This window comes from Lolium rigidum, chromosome 3 (assembly GCF_022539505.1).
Source record: "Lolium rigidum isolate FL_2022 chromosome 3, APGP_CSIRO_Lrig_0.1, whole genome shotgun sequence".
NCBI lineage: Eukaryota > Viridiplantae > Streptophyta > Magnoliopsida > Poales > Poaceae > Lolium > Lolium rigidum.
The window spans coordinates 61,066,514-61,083,774 of record NC_061510.1 but is presented as its reverse complement, the minus strand read 5'-3'; the positions used below and the strand labels follow the sequence as shown (position 1 = coordinate 61,083,774).

The following is a 17,261-nucleotide window of genomic DNA, read 5'->3' as shown; positions in this document are numbered from 1 at the left end:
GTTAAGTCGGCGAGTGGAGGGGTGGTTACACTTCATTCCTTGACTTCTCGGTCGCCTTTCCCCTCCAAGTTGAAAGTCAGTCGTCAACAGCAACAGCAACGGCGGCGGTGGCGGCAGCAGCAGCGGTGTCGTCGTCTAGCCTTCTTCCCTAGCAATCGATCCGTCCCTTTCATGCTTCCCTCCTCTACAAGTAACAAACTGGAGCTGGAATCGAAAAGGAAGACCAAGTCTCTTCTTCCCTCTGCCCTCCAAGCGCTCCCTCCCTCCCTTCTCTCACCGGATTCCAGCCCAGCCCCAAGGTAACCAAGTAAGTACTCCATCAATTCCAGTCTTTGGAGAGCTCAGTTAATCTAGGTATGCCTGCCGTCCTGCCTGAATCCATCAATTCCAGCTGAGGTGAGGCATGCTGCGCTTCAGCTCTGGCATGGGGGGAGTGAAGTAGCGCTCTGCTCTTACTCTGCTAGCAAAAGGAAATCCCCTTGCTCCTAACTCCTAAGCTACAGTAGCATCAACGATCCAGGATGTGGTGCCTGCCGCGTTACTTCCACCGAGGCGTGCCCAAGGATGAACAGGGGAATGATCACACCAATCCCATCCCCACGTCCTCGACCGCCTACTCGGGGCGGTCCATGAGCACCGCCACGTCGTCGACCGTCCCGTCCGGCTCCGACCACACCGGCTCCATCAACGTCTCCGACATGAGCGCCGAGTCGATGCAGCGCTCGCAGCAGTACCCGAGCTTCTCCGACAGGCCCGCAAACCTCAGGGTCTTCACCTTCTCCGAGCTGAGGAACGCCACCCGCAACCTGAACCGCTCGCTCCTGGTCGGCGAGGGCGGCTTCGGGTGCGTGTACAGGGGCACCCTCAAGATCGCCGCCTCTCCCGAGGAAGAAGCCGCCACCGTTGAGGTTGCTGTGAAGCACCTCAACCGGAATGGGCTTCAGGCAAGACATATAAACTCGCCTTGCAAACTCTGTTTCAGATAGTATCTCTTTGGTTATCAGTGTGTAATTGTTTGAGTGTGATCTTCAGGGGCACAAGGAGTGGTTGACAGAGGTGAACGTTCTCGGCATCGTGGATCATCCCAACCTGGTGAAGTTGATTGGGTATTGTGCTCAGGACGATGAGCGAGGAGCACAGAGGCTTCTTGTATATGAGTATATGCCTAACCGGAGCGTGGATGATCACTTGTCGGGCCGAGCAATCGGAACAACTCTGTCATGGCCTATGCGGCTCAAGGTAGCTCTCGACGCGGCCAGGGGGCTCAAGTACCTGCATGAAGACATGGATTTCCAGGTATTGCTTTCCTATTTATGGTAAACTTGAAATATTCGAATGTGATATCCAAAGAGTAACTGAAGCTCTGAAGCATGTATGTACAAAATTGTCCTCTTCAGATAATTTTCCGTGACCTCAAGACATCAAACATTCTGCTGGATGAAAATTGGAATGCAAAACTGTCTGACTTTGGCATGGCTAGGCAAGGCCCAACGGAGGACCTCACACACGTCTCGACAGCGGTAAGACTATATACGGTTTGTTTTCTAGATGGAAATTCAGACACAATTAAATGGATGAAATGTATGAGAATGAAGCTTGTGCATTCAGATTTATATTTTCTACTGTACATATGAAACATTCAGATACATTCTAGGAGTGTGAACGAATTATGAAATGTATGATCTATCTGCAGGTGGTTGGCACCCTGGGGTACGCGGCACCGGAGTACCTCCAAACGGGGCGGCTGAACGCCAAGAGCGACATCTGGAGCTACGGCGTGCTGCTCTACGAGCTCATCACCGGGCGTCGGCCCATCGACACCCACCGGCCCCGGAGCGAGCAGAAGCTCCTGGAGTGGGTGAAGCCGTACATCTCTGACACCAATAGACTAAGGATGATCGTGGACCCGAGGCTGGAGGGGCACTACAACATCAAGTCGGTGGCAAAGCTGGTCACCGTCGCGAACCGCTGCCTTTCCAGAATGCCCAAGGCGCGTCCCAGGATGGGCGAGGTCCTGGACATGGTGCAGAAGGTTGTCGACGTCGACGCCGCCGCTGCCGGTTCTGCTGCTCTGCCGCCGCTTCACTACTACAGCAGCAGCAGCAGAGAGGAGGAAGGTGACTCCAAGTTGAAGCGGGAGAATAAGAGAGGGTTCCATGGTTACCGTTGGCCAGCTGGAAGAGGAAAAGCTCCCTAATGAGCTGGTTGTGGTATATCTGGATTGTTAGTTAGTGCTCAAGTATACCTGGATTATCCCTTTTCCGTGAGATCGAACTGGTTGGTGCGTGTAATTCTACATGCACACTTTAAATGAAAATACGTCCTGTTTTCGAGATGGTGGTGGTGTGCAGGATTTCCTCATCAGCTTAAAGATGCTTCCTGTCAAGCGAGGTGGATACCGCTGGCCACTCTCACCTCGCTGACGCTATCCACCATGGATGCCAAACAACTACAAGAAAATATGTGATGCTAGATGTTTACAATTAGTCAAGTCAGTGGTGAGGCTAGTACCAGTTTTCAGGGGTGACGAGATCTTCAGCATATCCATGGTGAACTATATAATTATACTGATTTGCTTTAATAAAGTACTACCACATGCATCAATCGATGCACAGGCAGGGGCTATGTCTCCATTTCGAAAAAAATATATACTGTTTTGTGATCTGCTGGCCCTCAGTGCAAAGTAATGATCTTAGCTTTTTTATTGTAAGGTAAACCTACTACTCCACAAAACTGTTGTTATTTATGTGCACTTATGTTCATGTCATTGGATTCAGCTGTTTGTGTTATCATCAATAGACAAAGGTATGAATTCGCAGCATAGGACTTTGCTGATCCAAAGTGCAGCATACAGTCCTCGCATAAATAGACGTACCCGCAGCATACTCAAACATAATATGGTAATTATTCGGTCTTTCGGCTGATTTGGTGAATGAATATTGTAGCGTTTGCCATTCCGAGTGCTAGCCATGTACTCAGTATCTTCCATTACATGTATAGTTGTAACATTCCTGATTTTTATGGGCTGAATAGTTTGCACAAAAGGAAAATCGTATTACAACGGCTTAAAGGCAAAACAATATTTCACTTGGCTCTTGTAATTCAATATCTTGAGTTAGGAACTGACACATTGTCTTGACTTTAAGCCCCCGAAACATCCGTTGTCTTAAAAACGACAACTCGTAACAATCGGGATGTCACCATGGTGGATCGTTTTCCTGAACAGGTTTATCGTTTCCAGGGGTTGTTTTCCTGTAAAGTTTCAGAGAACGAGTAAAAGAAACCTGGGTTGATTGAGCAGTTCTTGATGGACTTTCACTATCAATGGTATCTGATGTGGATTTTACCGTCAGTGGTAGTGATTCTGTGGTGTTCAGACCCAGGAAGTACCGGGCAACACCAAATAGTGTCTAGAAAAAGGGAAAGCAGGTGCAGAATGGGCAAGTGTTATTCCTCTTCTGGTTTTTGCTCGGTTTTCCGTAATGAACCGGGCAACTATCTTCTTAATCAATGGAACAGGCAAAGTTTTTGCCTCGTGTTTAAACAAAAAATGTTATTACTCTTGTTGTGTTGCTTAGGAGCTGTGTTGAAACTACATACATATACTATTCTGGATATCAAATTTTGATCAGTTTGTCTGAACCAATTTAGTTAAGAATACCTCCGACTGATTCTACACGGTTCCATCTTATGCTGAGACTTCCTCCATATTTTAGAAATATTTCTGCTTTTCTAGAATTTAATTGTGGTGCAGTTATGGCGTATGAAGAAGGTGGCTTCAAGAGGCTGTCCAAAGTAATAAGAAAAGAAATATGAGCGAGAGGAGATGGCTGCGACGACAAGCATAGATTGCTTTGGTCTCTATAGTCTTTACTAGTACTAGGGATCTAGAGCAAACACGCAGAAATGTCGTTATGGAAGATCACTAAAGCTGCTGGTACAAATTTAGCAAACCCTCCGGTCATATAACGAGACTTAACCTTGTGCATCACCAGTTGCATATTATCAGTGCCTCAATTTCAATATGTCATTGCATGATCCGTTCTTGGATCAACTTATTTTTTAGGCAAAGGCCTATCAAGCATTGATTGTCCTCTCGCAAACAATATTACTCAATCGTGTTGGACCCCGAGATCGTTGCGAGGGTTCTTGTGTTCATCAAGGATTATCAAGCTAGGGTTTGAGGCGTGAAGTTCTTCTCCATGTTGCTTGCTGGATTCGTTCTTTATCTTCAGGTCTGCGTTCCACGCGTGATTGGGAGATTCTATCTACCAGGTTGTCTCGCTGTGAAAGATCGGGCAAACATCAAAAGGATCTGATACGTCCCAAACGTATCTATAATTTCTTATGTTCCATGCTACTTTTATGATGATACTCACATGTTTTATACACATTTTATGTCATTATTATGCATTTTCCGGCACTAACCTATTGACGAGATGCCGAAGAGCCAGTTGTTGTTTTCTGCTGCTTTTGGTTTCAGAAATCCTACAAAGGAAATATTCTCGGAATTTGACGAAATCAACGCCCAGGGTCTTACTTTTCCACGAAGGTTACAGAAGACCGGGGGAGATACGAAGTGGGGCCACGGGGCGCCGACACCATAAGGTGGCGCGGCCAAGGTGGGCCCCACGCCACCCTGTGGTGTGGGGCCCCCGTGCCTCTTCCGACTCCGCCCTTCCGCCTACTTAAAGCCTTCGTCGCGAAAACCCCAGTACCGAGAGCCACGATACGGAAAACCTTCCAGAGACGCCGCCGCCGCCAATCCCATCACGGGGGATTCAGAGATCGCCTCCGGCACCCCGGCCGGAGAGGGGAATCATCTCCCGAAGGACTCTTCATCACCATGATCGCCTCCGGATTGATGTGTGAGTAGTTCACCCCCGGACTATGGGTCCATAGCAGTAGCTAGATGGTTGTCTTCTCCTCATTGTGCTATCATGTTAGATCTTGTGAGCTGCCTATCATGATCAAGATCATCTATTTGTAATGCTACATGTTGTGTTTGTTGTGATCCGATGAATATTGAATACTATGTCAAGTTGATTATCAATCTATCATATATGTTGTTTATGTTCTTGCATGCTCTCCGTTGCTAGTAGAGGCTCGGCCAAGTTGATACTTGTAACTCCAAGAGGGAGTATTTATGCTCGATAGTGGGCTCATGCCTCCATTGAATCTGGGACAAGTGATGGAAAGTTCTAAGGTTGTGGATGTGCTCGTTGCCACTAGGGATAAAACATCAATGCTTTGTCTAAGGATATTTGTGTTGATTACATTACGCACCATACTTAATGCAATTGTCTCGTTGTTTGCAACTTAATACTGGAAGGGGTTCGGATGATAACCTGAAGGTGGACTTTTAGGCATAGATGCATGCTGGATAGCGGTCTATGTACTTTGTCGTAATGCCCTGATTAAATCTCATAGTACTCATCGTGATATATGTATGTGCATTGTTATGCCTTCTTTATTTGTCAATTGCCCAACTGTAATTTGTTCACCCAACATGCTATTTATCTTATGGGAGAGACACCACTAGTGAACTGTGGACCCCGGTCCATTCTTTACATCTGAAATACAATCTACTGCAATACTTGTTCTTTACTGTTCTTCGCAAACAAACATCATTTTCCACACTATACATCTAATCCTTTGTTTACAGCAAGCCGGTGAGATTGACAACCTCACTGTTACGTTGGGGCAAAGTACTTTAATTGTGTTGTGCAGGTTCCACGTTGGCGCTGGAATCCCTGGTGTTGCGCCGCACTACACTCCGCCACCAACAACCTTCACGTGTTCCTTGACTCCTACTGGTTCGATAACCTTGGTTTCTTACTGAGGGAAAACTTGTCGCTGTACGCATCACACCTTCCTCTTGGGGTTCCCAACGGACGTGTGCTTTACACGCCATAGGATCATGTTGAATATTGGGCTTCACCTCGTCCTTCATGCTCGTATCACATAATTAAGCCCTTATTTTTTGTATTAGGCACACCACTGTAGAAATAATTCATATGTTTCGTTTAGATGAATGATCGGGTTTTCTTTTGAAGGGCATGTCGATTGAAAATTGGTATTTTAGCTGGATGGATGCATCAATTGGCTATCATTTAGAACATATTATGCCTCGGATCGAGATTGCAGTTGGGCTATTGGAGAACTTTATGCCTAGGGCATGCCTAGGATGGACACTTGGAGGAAGTTCTCGCATCTTGTAGTCCAATTTGGATGATTCCATTTTTGCTTTCCATCACAAGATAGAGGAAAATACATCAACCATACATTTAGAACTTGAGTAAAAGATTATTAATTTCTAACATTCTCTAAGATGTTTCTTTCAAAACAATACAATCGAAAGTTAAAATCATAGAATTCTACATATAATCCTATAAGTTAAAAATCTTATTCGCTCATCGACATTTTTTTATTTGATCTAATGTAAAATTATATTATCAATCTTATATGTTAACATGGTGTTAAAGCATCAAATGCATATTCTTATGGGCAAAATGAATTCAAACTAAATGGATGTAAACGAATATTTTCTTCCATATATTATATGGGCCCAGTTGCTCAACACTAAGCCCCTATTAGGTCTCCAAGTTAAGGGTGAAGGGTCTCTAGAAACGCAAGGTGGCAAAATAGGCGGAGTACATCATTGACCAAGTGGCCAACAATGTTCAGGTCTTCCACCTCAGAACCATTAGATGCAGTTGATTGGACAATTAATATCTAAATTATTCATATGATCTATAGTACTTTGTCCATCCAAAAAAATGTCGCGAATTTATCTAAATTTAAATGTATCTAGACACAATTTGCGACATCCCACTTGAGAAGGAGGTAGTAATATTAATTTGTACGTGTTGCACACCAGAACCTCTATGTTGGAGTATAATGACCACAAAAACTAATACATCTACCTAAAATGAATTTATCATAAAATCTTCATTAGAGTTATACATTTAAAAATCAAAGTTAAGATGATGGTGAAAATACCTTTTGTTTTGGTCCAAAAAAATCTCAAAATAGTAAGTTGTATACAGAAGGTTTTGAATTATTGCAACTTGAAATCAAGAATTAAAAGGTGCTAGAATAACTAAAACTAACAAAGATAACTTTGACTAGATAGAAGAATTACAAGGTGTCCACGTATTTGACCATTAAGCCGCCAAGCGATTACAAGGGCTTCCCGAGTCTCGTACATATACATCACACAAGTTTGCTCTATTTGCATAAAAAGGAGTAAGTTAATTACTAATACTATACCGGATAAATGCATAAAATCTTATAAATATTGATGGCTAATCGAGCACTCATCCTCTAAAATAAGCAGCAATGCTATCCTACGTGGCACTAAGCACTTGCATTGTATATGCTCTAACAATATTAGCGATCAAACTTTTCCCATATGAGCCATGTACGTAGGACAGAGAACATTTCACCATTTTCGTTCCAACCTTTGTTCTGAACCCTTCTGTATCCTTCAGATATATAGATATACCGGCGCATGACGAATCACGTCCGTACAAACAGCGTTTCTGCTGTGCGAAAACCGGCGCATGAGCAGGAAGCTGCTAGCTGGAGTGAGTGAGCGGCAGTCTGATGCACGGTCGGCCGGGTCAGTACGTACGCGTTGCGTAGCTAGTTATCGCCGGTCTTAAATACCGCAACTAAACTTGGGCCGCCTCCGCGTCGACGCGGCCCCTGCCGCGCGCAATGCACTGCACCACCAACTCCGGCCCAATCTCCCAACTCCGATCGCCGGCATAGACCATTTTGCCGGCGAGACCGGCTGTCTGGCTTGAAGCTCGGTGCCAACCAAGGTCAGCGAGAGCTCGTACGTTGCCGGCCATGAGCCCATGCTGCTGACGCACTCGTAGCTTGGCCGCACAGGGCGCACGGCATCAGCCGGCCGGCCGGAATGGCGGCGAGACGGCCTGGCTAGCTAGCGCACTGCACCGAGCATAAGTGTGGCAGCCGGCAGGAACTGTTGTATCTACTCCGACGTAGCTTGGCGGACTACCTACCGGATCATCATTGGCGTGCATGCATGCACGCACGCACAGCACAGTTGGTACAACTCCTCCTACTATAGCTAGCAGCATTTATCGAGAAGATAGCAGGTAGAGATTTGCCCTGCCACGTCTAACTTCGCGGCCATGAAAACCTGGGCATCGCTGGTTTCGCAGGAATTTTGATGGATTCTACTATGCTACTGACGAGTTATTTTCTCCACCGGCTCGTGCAATTGATGAATAATAACTCGGGTAGATCGTTGAAAATCGAATTGAATGATCTATGCTACAGGCAGAGCGGTAGGGGAAGATACTTCGTTCTCAACCAAGCGTACCTTGATCTCATGGGAACTGTTCATTGATTAATTCCATATCTATTTTTTTTGAGGTGGCATAGCTCGCTACATGAAATGGACTTGTTGCCCATGGCTTTCTATATGCCAACGGCTTTTTTATCGGGACCATCGGCATATACTATCGGCATATACAATGTCTTCGGCATATCTATGCCTATGTTGAGGGTGGTTGTTGGCATATACAAATCCGTCAGTATATACATAGATATGCCGAGGGTAGCCGTTGGCATATACGACTATCACATAACATTAGGGTTTTATGGAAGGCTAACAACACCTGTGTGCTGACGGTTTTTGTTGGGGCTGTTGGCATATACCTTATGTTGAGAATAGCCATCGGCATACATCTTTTTTTTTTGCATGCTACTTTTGTTTCCTATGGGCTTAGTTCTGTTTGATTTTTTTGCATGCTACTTCTCTTTCCTATGACTATGCCACATAAAATAACATAATGTGAAGTTTATAAAAAAAAAACTATTTTTTTGAATTTCTTACGCTCTTTTCAAATTATGGCCAAAATGGAGAGCCTAACTGTTTTTAGCTACGGGTTACATCTTGCAAAATTCACTACAAGAATTCCGGTCTATTGCAACAAAATCTATTGCAATGCCAATTTTTTGTTGCAATAATTCACGATATTACCACAAAGTTTAGTTTTGCGGTAATAGGAGCGTGTATTACCACATGTTTTACAGCGTTGCATTAACCTAGGAAATTGTTGCGACAGAGGCTAGTTAGTGCAACGAAATGACAGTTCGTGGCAATAGTCTAGATATATCGCCACAATTTTATTCCATTGCCATACAATCCTTTTTTGTGGCAATACAACATAGGTATTGCAACAAAATGACAATTCGATGCAATATTTTGGGTATATCTCTACAATTTCTTTTCATTGCCAGAGGGTCTTTTTTTTGTGGCAATAGAAAATAGATATCGCAACAAAAATTTCTATTTGTGGCAATACAACATAGGTATTGCAAAAAATGACAATTCGATGCAATATTCTTGGTGTATCGCCACAATTTAATTCCATTGCGAGAAGGCGGCCGAGGCCAAGAAGTCCACGGACGCGGAATTGACGAGGGCGGCTGAGGCCAAGAAATCCGTGGACGCGGAATCGGCGAAGGCCGCTGAGGCGAAGAAGGTCGTTGAGGCAGATGAAAGGGTTTCGAAGCCATGAACCTTCTGCATGATTTTTCAAATGATTTCTAAAATTCTAGTTCAAAACTAGTTTTGCTAACCTAAGTGTACATCAAGAAACACGTGATCCTGGACACGTGACCAAGTTGAATTGGGACTACGCGACCGAGAGGCGTCGCCAACACCATGATCTCCCACCGTCCGCTCCACGCCGTCCCCATGACCAAAGAGTGAGACCACCACCACCAACACGTTGCCCGCCGTAGAGCAACATGTGCAGTACACCTTCTAGGGCTGCCGCCTAGACTTCCGAGGGCGGCGCGGGCAGCTAGGGTTTGCCCGGTCGTCACCCGCGGGGGTGACCCGGAGTGAGCGAAGCGTTTTTTCTCAATTCATAACGCTCTGAAATATCATTTTTAGCAGCATATATATTTCATATAGCTCTGAAATATTATTTTTCTTATTTATTTCATTATTGTGAACATTTTGTCCAAAAGAATTACTTTCCCACCACCTATTTTTTTTGAAACTACTTTCCCACCACCTAATTAGCGTATAATAATGTAGTTTGTGCCCAAAAAATTAACCTCCCGCTAAACGCCTAATTATTCTCCGTCCGAATATTTTGTTCCCACCAAAAAGTAGGCTATTTAACCTTCCCCTAAACGCACTCATACTCCCGATTTGTACTCTAAACCAAAAATCACGGCGTCATCATGGTGGCGATTGGATCTGATCTCTCGTCTTCGTCCGTGCTCACGGTGTCATCGCGACGTCAACACATAGAAGCACGCCGGCACAGAGAATATCTCAGGTTATTTCTCCCAATCTCCCAATCCCCTCCCATCGTAGAACCACATCGGCGAGTGCCGCCGTGCCGCGCGCTTCGTCCCATCGTACAGCCGCATCAGGTATCTGATAGATTTGCATTAGTTCTATTGCAACTCATCTCAACACATCTGTTAGATTTAGCCGCATCACGAAAGGGGAATGGGAGTTGAGCTGGTCTTGGCCTATTGGGTGTGGGCCGAGTGAGAAGGTGGTGCGGGAGATCGGCGACTGGCCGGAGCACCGGCGACCCGGCGTGGCACTTCTTCAGTAGGCAGTAGCGCGGGCAGTTTCACACTTCGCCGTCGCTGCTTCTGTTTACATGTAAGTATAAATTAAAACAAGATCAGCTACTCCAAGATAAGAGAGCCATAATCTTCAAGGAATGGCTGATCGCAATAGCATGAAAAAAAAAAGATCATCAAGATAGGAAGTTTTCTTCTGAATCCCAGTCATGCACAGAGTATATATGAACTTTGAGCCTAATGGATTGCCCAATATATGATTACTTTCAGTTTCCACCTTCGATTATCAATTCTCATCCTTTCGATACAATAGTGGCCAAACAACTTTCTATATTGGAGGAAAACAAGTTCACTTATTGGATTCTAGTCCTACAATTGTTTCTATCAGATATTTGGTTTGATTTGAAAGCATAGTCTGCAAAAGTACACTTGCGATCATGATTCTGCACTAAATATTCTCTGGGCAAATAGTCAATATAATAGTGTGTAATCTTTTGGATGGAAATATTGAAGATAATCGTAGAGAACATACCCAATATTGAAGATAATCGTAGAGAACATACACAATTAGGTGATAATCTAGCTAGCCAACTAAGGTATATACATGAAAGTCGACAGAGAACAATGGGATGGGGGATCAAGATGGGTCATGGAACTGACTCAGGAATCAATAGAACGTATCATCTTGCACTGTGTGATCTGGAGACCACGTCGTGTTCATTGCGTCACAAGATTACTCATGGGAGCAATCCAATATATGCAATCCACCTGCCAAAATGCTGCTGTCTATTGAGTAACATTAGCAAGAATGATAAAGTAGGATACGGATATGCTTTCGTTGGTGATCTTCCTGTAGGTTTTCCAGAGTTAAAACTAGATTCCTTTTTAATACGTTTTCGTGCTATATGTACTTTTGTATTTTTTTTTCTATCAGATTAAGCTTGGACTTCAAAACTATTCAATTATAGTTGAACATTGTGTCGATTGTTAGAGATGATATGTATTGTTGAAAGTTCTGACCTCGCTCTGTGTGTTCTTATTCTTTCAGAAATATCATCAGCTCCTGATGTCTGTTTAGCAAAAACTGAATTTTAGTAGAGGAATCTAAAAACATCGAACATGTTATATTCTTTGTGGTACCTCCGGCGGAAACAAACTGTGATCCATTTAGCTTGTCCAATATTTTGTTGGACAGAAATACTATCATACTCATTCTTGCATCCTTTTATTCCAAAAACTTAACTGGCTGCGTATTAAGCAAGAGCAATAATATAAGACATTTAAAAAAAATTGTTTCCAAGATATTGGAGGGGTGAAGTATGTCCCTTTACGTTTTGTGTTTTCTGCTGAATCTGACTCAAATTCTAATCTTACGTAATCAAGCGCACAAGGATGAATTCAACGGAGGATACTGCCGGTACACAACATCTTTACTTCTTGATCACCTATCTGAATTGTGCAAATCAAACATGGTTTGTTAATGCTATGTCCCTTGATTTTTTTTTGCAGTAAGGCAAGGCTTGTCTTTACAAGGACGTAAAGTATAACAGAATACATAAACAAGTGTGGACAACCCTGACCTGGTATTTTTTTTATCTCACTTAAGCTGTCCCTAGCATTTGCTATAATGCATAAAATCCTTGTACGGGTTAAATTGCTAAATCTTATAAAGGTACTCAAGGAAAATATCCTGGATGAATGGCCATTTCATGCTCGCCGCTACCGTGCGTAATTACATGATGATACTTGCTCCAATTCAGTTGCCTAAACTTTTTCTTCATTTTTTGATTGCAGGACCCAAAGAATTAGCTCGACAGGGTTGAAGTATTGGGAAAACGCACATACTTTAGAGATTTTAACTACCATGGTAGCAAATGGACTCAACTCTGGCTACATTTTACTTGAGTTGCATTTGATGGATATTTTCTATGAGAGTTATGATTTGTATGAACCTACATATTATACCTATGGATTTGAATTTTTTAATTCATAGTGTTGCATCAAATCCTAGTCGCCATGACTACATAAACAGCAAAATTTTGTTCAAATAGACTATCTCCACGAAAAGTTCACTTTGTCGTAGTAGCTTCCCGCCACATAAAAATTGACCGTTGCCATACCTTTTTATCGCTACGAGTGAAATGTTTGTCACCATAAGTTAATACCACGAGCGTAGCGGACCGTGGAAAATGGCTATTGCTACAGACGAGGAGATGTTGCTATAGGCGCATATTCCCACGATTCTCTATTGCCATGAAAGAGCATGCGCCATGAAACGTGGTTTGTTGGGATAGGTTATTGCTACAAATGTCTATCACCACAAAATGTCAAACGCCACGATTCGGTTGCATGTTGCGATAAACTATCTCCACATGTCAAATTGTGGAGATAAGTGAGTGTTGCCACGGGAAAACATGTGGTAATTTCCCACATGGTTGTTGCAATAGAGCACTTTATTGCCACAATTGCGTTTTCGTTGCAATAGCCTATTACCATACGTTTAATTGCAACGCTTCCCAACGAACGCCTTTTCGTGGCAATAGGTGCATATTGCCACAAAACAGCATCTATCGCAACAATTTTTTTTGTTGCAATAGACCCGATTTCTTGTAGTGATTGTCACCGTATCTGTGTTGAAATGACATCTTGGTACCTAAACTATTTTTCGAACAAACATATGAACAACCGATGAAGCACGTATGTAGTTCAAATTTGGCTCACTTCATACTAAATTGGCAAAACAAATGTCTATTTGGTGAGAGGTGACTCAAAAGTTTCTGAAAACCAGTTGGTGACTTGTTCATAAAATTTTGTCTACTATTTTTGGAAATTAGGATGGTATAATTTTGGAATAGATCCTTGGTAGGTTGTTCACAAAAAAACCATTTTAGCACTTAGAAAACAGAAAATGATTTTTTGTGTAAAGTAAATGAAAACCCCCAAAATGAACATTGTTTGCCATCCCAAGATACACACATGGGAATGATATGAGGTCATGTCAATAAAATATGCCATTGTTGTGGTCATGACCTAGATCATTTGGTTTGAAAGCCATGAATTTTTGTACATGGTAGCTAATTTTTGAGAAGGTATTTTTAGAATAACGGTTGTATTGTAAGTTTGTTATTTTTTCTGGAAACTAAGTAACTTAAAAATAATATTATGTGCGGGTTTTCCTTTTTTGATTTTTTAAATTTTTTGATGTTTTTTTAGATAGGGGTTGAGTCTTGGAGAACTGTTAATGTATCTATGTTGAAATGACATCTTGTGCACCTCAAAATATTTTTTAGAAAAACATGATAAAAGTATGAAACACCTTTAGATAAAATTTCGCCCACTTCTCACTGAATTGGTAGAATTTCTCTATTTGGTGAGAGGTGGACGAAAGCTTTTGAGATTCAACTATTTGGTGACACATCCATAAAATATGGTCTACTATTTAAATTTTTTTTTGGGGTGGTTCAATTTTGGAATGGATTCTTGGTTGGTTGTTCACAAAAAACCAACTTCTCGCACTTAGAAAAAGGAAATTGAGTTTTTTTGTGCTAAGGAAATAAAAATCCACAAAATAAAAATTGTTTGCCATCTCAAAATATGCACACATGTGCATAGTATGGAGCCATTTCGAAAAACTATGTCATGCTTATGTACTTATGGTTATGACCTATCTCATTTGGCATGACATCCATAAACTTTCTACATGGCAGCTCATTCAGAAGGGTTTTCAGAATAATTGCAGTATTGGAAGCTAGTTATTTTTCCTAACAACTAGGTCACAAAAAGATGAGATTGTGCGCTGGTTTTCTTTTTTTTATCTTACGCTCTTTTCAACTGTGGTAAAAACGGGGGGGGGGCATGGCCGTCTTTAGATAGGGGCCGAGTCTTGCATCTTACAAGCATGAACAAACTATGAAGAACTGGTAGTTAAAATTGGTCCACTTTCCTAATAAATCAGCGAAAAATTATCTATTTGGTTATAGGTGGTTGGAAAGCTTTTGAGATTCAACCAGGTGGGGCATGTCCATAAAATGTGGTTTACTATTTTTGATAGTTGGGGTGATCTAGTGTTGGAAGAGCATTTTGGTAGGTGCTTCACATAAGAACTGTTAGCCTAATTGTGTTGAAATGACACCTGGTGTACTTGAAAATGATTTTTGAAAAAAACACGAGTAAACTATATGAAGCCCATTTAATTGAAAATTTGGCCTAGTTCGTATTAATTCAGAAGAAATTTATCAATTTGATGAGAGGTGGTTCAAAAGGTTTTGAGATTAAACCTGTTGGTGGCTTGTCCATAAAATGTGATCTACTGTTTTTGAACAGTGGGATGGTCCAGTTTTGGAAGACCGCACGTTTAGGTAGGTGCTTCAAAAAATAACCCAATTTTTGGCACTTACAAAATGGAAAGTGGTTTTTTTGTGCAAAGAAAAAAATCCCTAAAACAAACATTGTTTGAGGAAGTGGATTGGATTTTTTTACATGCATGCATGGGTGTGGGTATGTTCTGGACCGTCGATTTATTTCTCAAGATTTCCGCTCGCTTTGGTAGATGGAAATATTCTTTTTTTCTCTCCTCATTTTATCTGAATCTAAAAAAAATGGATGGTGACCAAAGCACCCACACCAATGCATGTAATGAAAAAATTATTTTCCCATTCTTTGCATGCCATCCCAACATACACACATGTGCACAGAAATGGAGTCATTTGAACATACTATGTCATGGTTCTGGTCATGACCTAGTTCATCTAGCCTCAAAGCCATAAAACTTAAATGGTGTCTCATTTATGAGAAGGGTTTTTAAAAACAACCATCAAGGTATTCCAAGTTTGTTAATTTTTCCTTGCAACCAGGTCACATGGAAATACATTGTGCACGTGTTTTCATTTTTTTTAATTTCTTATGCTCTTTCAAAACTGTGGTCAAAACAGCGGGCCTGACCATCTTTAGCTAGGGGTTGCATCTTACAAAATTGTTAGCGTATTTGTGAGGAAATGACATCTTGTGTACACAAAATGATTTTTGAAATAAAAATGCGAGCAAACTATGAGGCACATGTAGTTTAATTTTGGTCCACTTCCTACCGAGTCGGCTGAAAGTTGTCTATTTTGTGCGAGGTGGCTCGGAAGTTTTGAGATTCAACCGGTTGGTGACTTGTACAAAAAATATGGTCTACTACTCTTGAAAATCGGGGTGGTGCAGTTTGTGGAAGAGCGTTTTGGTAGGTGCTTCACAAAAGAACCCATTTTGGCACTTAAATAGTGGAAAGTGAATTTTTGTGCGAAAAATAAAAACTCCCAAAGTGAACATTATTTTCCATCCCAAGATGCACACACGTGGACAATATGGTTGTAGTTATGACGTATCTCATTTGGCTTGAAAGCGATATAACTTCGTAAATGGTAGCTCATTGCCGAGAAGGGTTTTCAAAAGCAACTGTCGTATTGCAAGTTTGTTATCTTTCCTCATGTTTCCCATTTTTGTTTGATATAACTTCATACATGGTCACAACATCGGTCCCCGCCATTTGAAATAAAACTTGAAGTTTGTACTCTTGAACTCGGTAAGCTCAAACTCGTCAAACTTTTAAACATTGACGAGCAAAAAATCTCAACTAGGCTCGACTCACTATAAGCCCTAGTTTACTCATTAAACTCACAAGTCGTTAGAAAATTTAGGGAGCAACTATGTGCAGATAGTTCCCTCTATTTAATTTTCCTCGACACCATATTAGGTGGTCTAAATGTGTCTTTCTCCCTCGTAACCTCGCTGGGTAAGGAGGTTGATGGCGCCTACCAAGTTATAAGTGTGGCATGCGGCAAAAGTGAAGGGAGAAGAATGTGAGTCGTTAGGCGTTGGAGCAACACCTAGCAGAAAATGGCCGGAGGTGGAGCTAGAGGGAAGAGGAGGTTGGCCATGATAACACGGATAGTACAACTATGGCCCATGGGCTATTCCTTGGAAGTTGGGCTGGTCGGGTAGGTGGATGTGTTCTTTCATGTGGACTATGTCTTGTGCTAGATTTCACTAGTTTGTACATACCCGCAAGTGCTCATTAGTTTGTTTACTGAACTTGTTATCCTCAGCACGAAAGAAGTGCAACTTAGCTCGACTTGTCAAGCTCATGCGTTCGATCTAAATGAGCCGAGCTCCTAATCATTTGTGTTGCTCGCGACGTTTGAGTTTTGTTTCCATGCCTAGTACCACCCCCTTATAGAAAGTATTAAATGAAAAAAACTTAAATTGCTATGAAAAATCGTACAGTTCGAATCACAGCTCCCAAATGTGAACTTGACATCGCAGTGAACAGTCCTTTGTCCATCTTTGCTGACATCCAAAGTGTTTCCACTGCAGTGAATAAAATAGGGCTTCTTTTTACGGGAAGTGTCTTTGACACATGACCAGTGCTCTCCCCACTTTTCAGATTTTTGAAAATTTTAAAATCTCACGTTTCTAAGTTTTAAAAAATTATGATGTTAAATATATAGATAGATATATACGAGTGGGGTGTATGCAAAAAAGTCCCGTTAAAAAATACTTTCTATTTTGAACAATATAAAAAAGATAAATTTGTGACAGTTAATGGTAGTAAAATAGTATTACAATAGTGTATCTTTTTGTCAGAAATTTGTTTTTTTGTATTTCACAAAATTTGAAGTATTTTTTTA

The 17,261-nt window shown here is 41.9% G+C and overlaps 1 protein-coding gene across 1 annotated transcript; it reads left to right on the top strand.

Moving 5' to 3' along the window:
* Positions 1 to 233: 233 nt before the first annotated feature.
* On the top strand, positions 234 to 2,335 carry LOC124696381 (serine/threonine-protein kinase PCRK1-like). The gene is made up of 4 exons (XM_047229120.1): positions 234 to 944; positions 1,033 to 1,296; positions 1,398 to 1,520; positions 1,694 to 2,335. Exons 1-4 carry the CDS (start codon positions 522 to 524, stop codon positions 2,195 to 2,197), a joined length of 1,314 nt encoding a protein of 437 aa, XP_047085076.1. The 5' UTR covers positions 234 to 521; the 3' UTR covers positions 2,198 to 2,335.
* Positions 2,336 to 17,261: the final 14,926 nt, after the last annotated feature.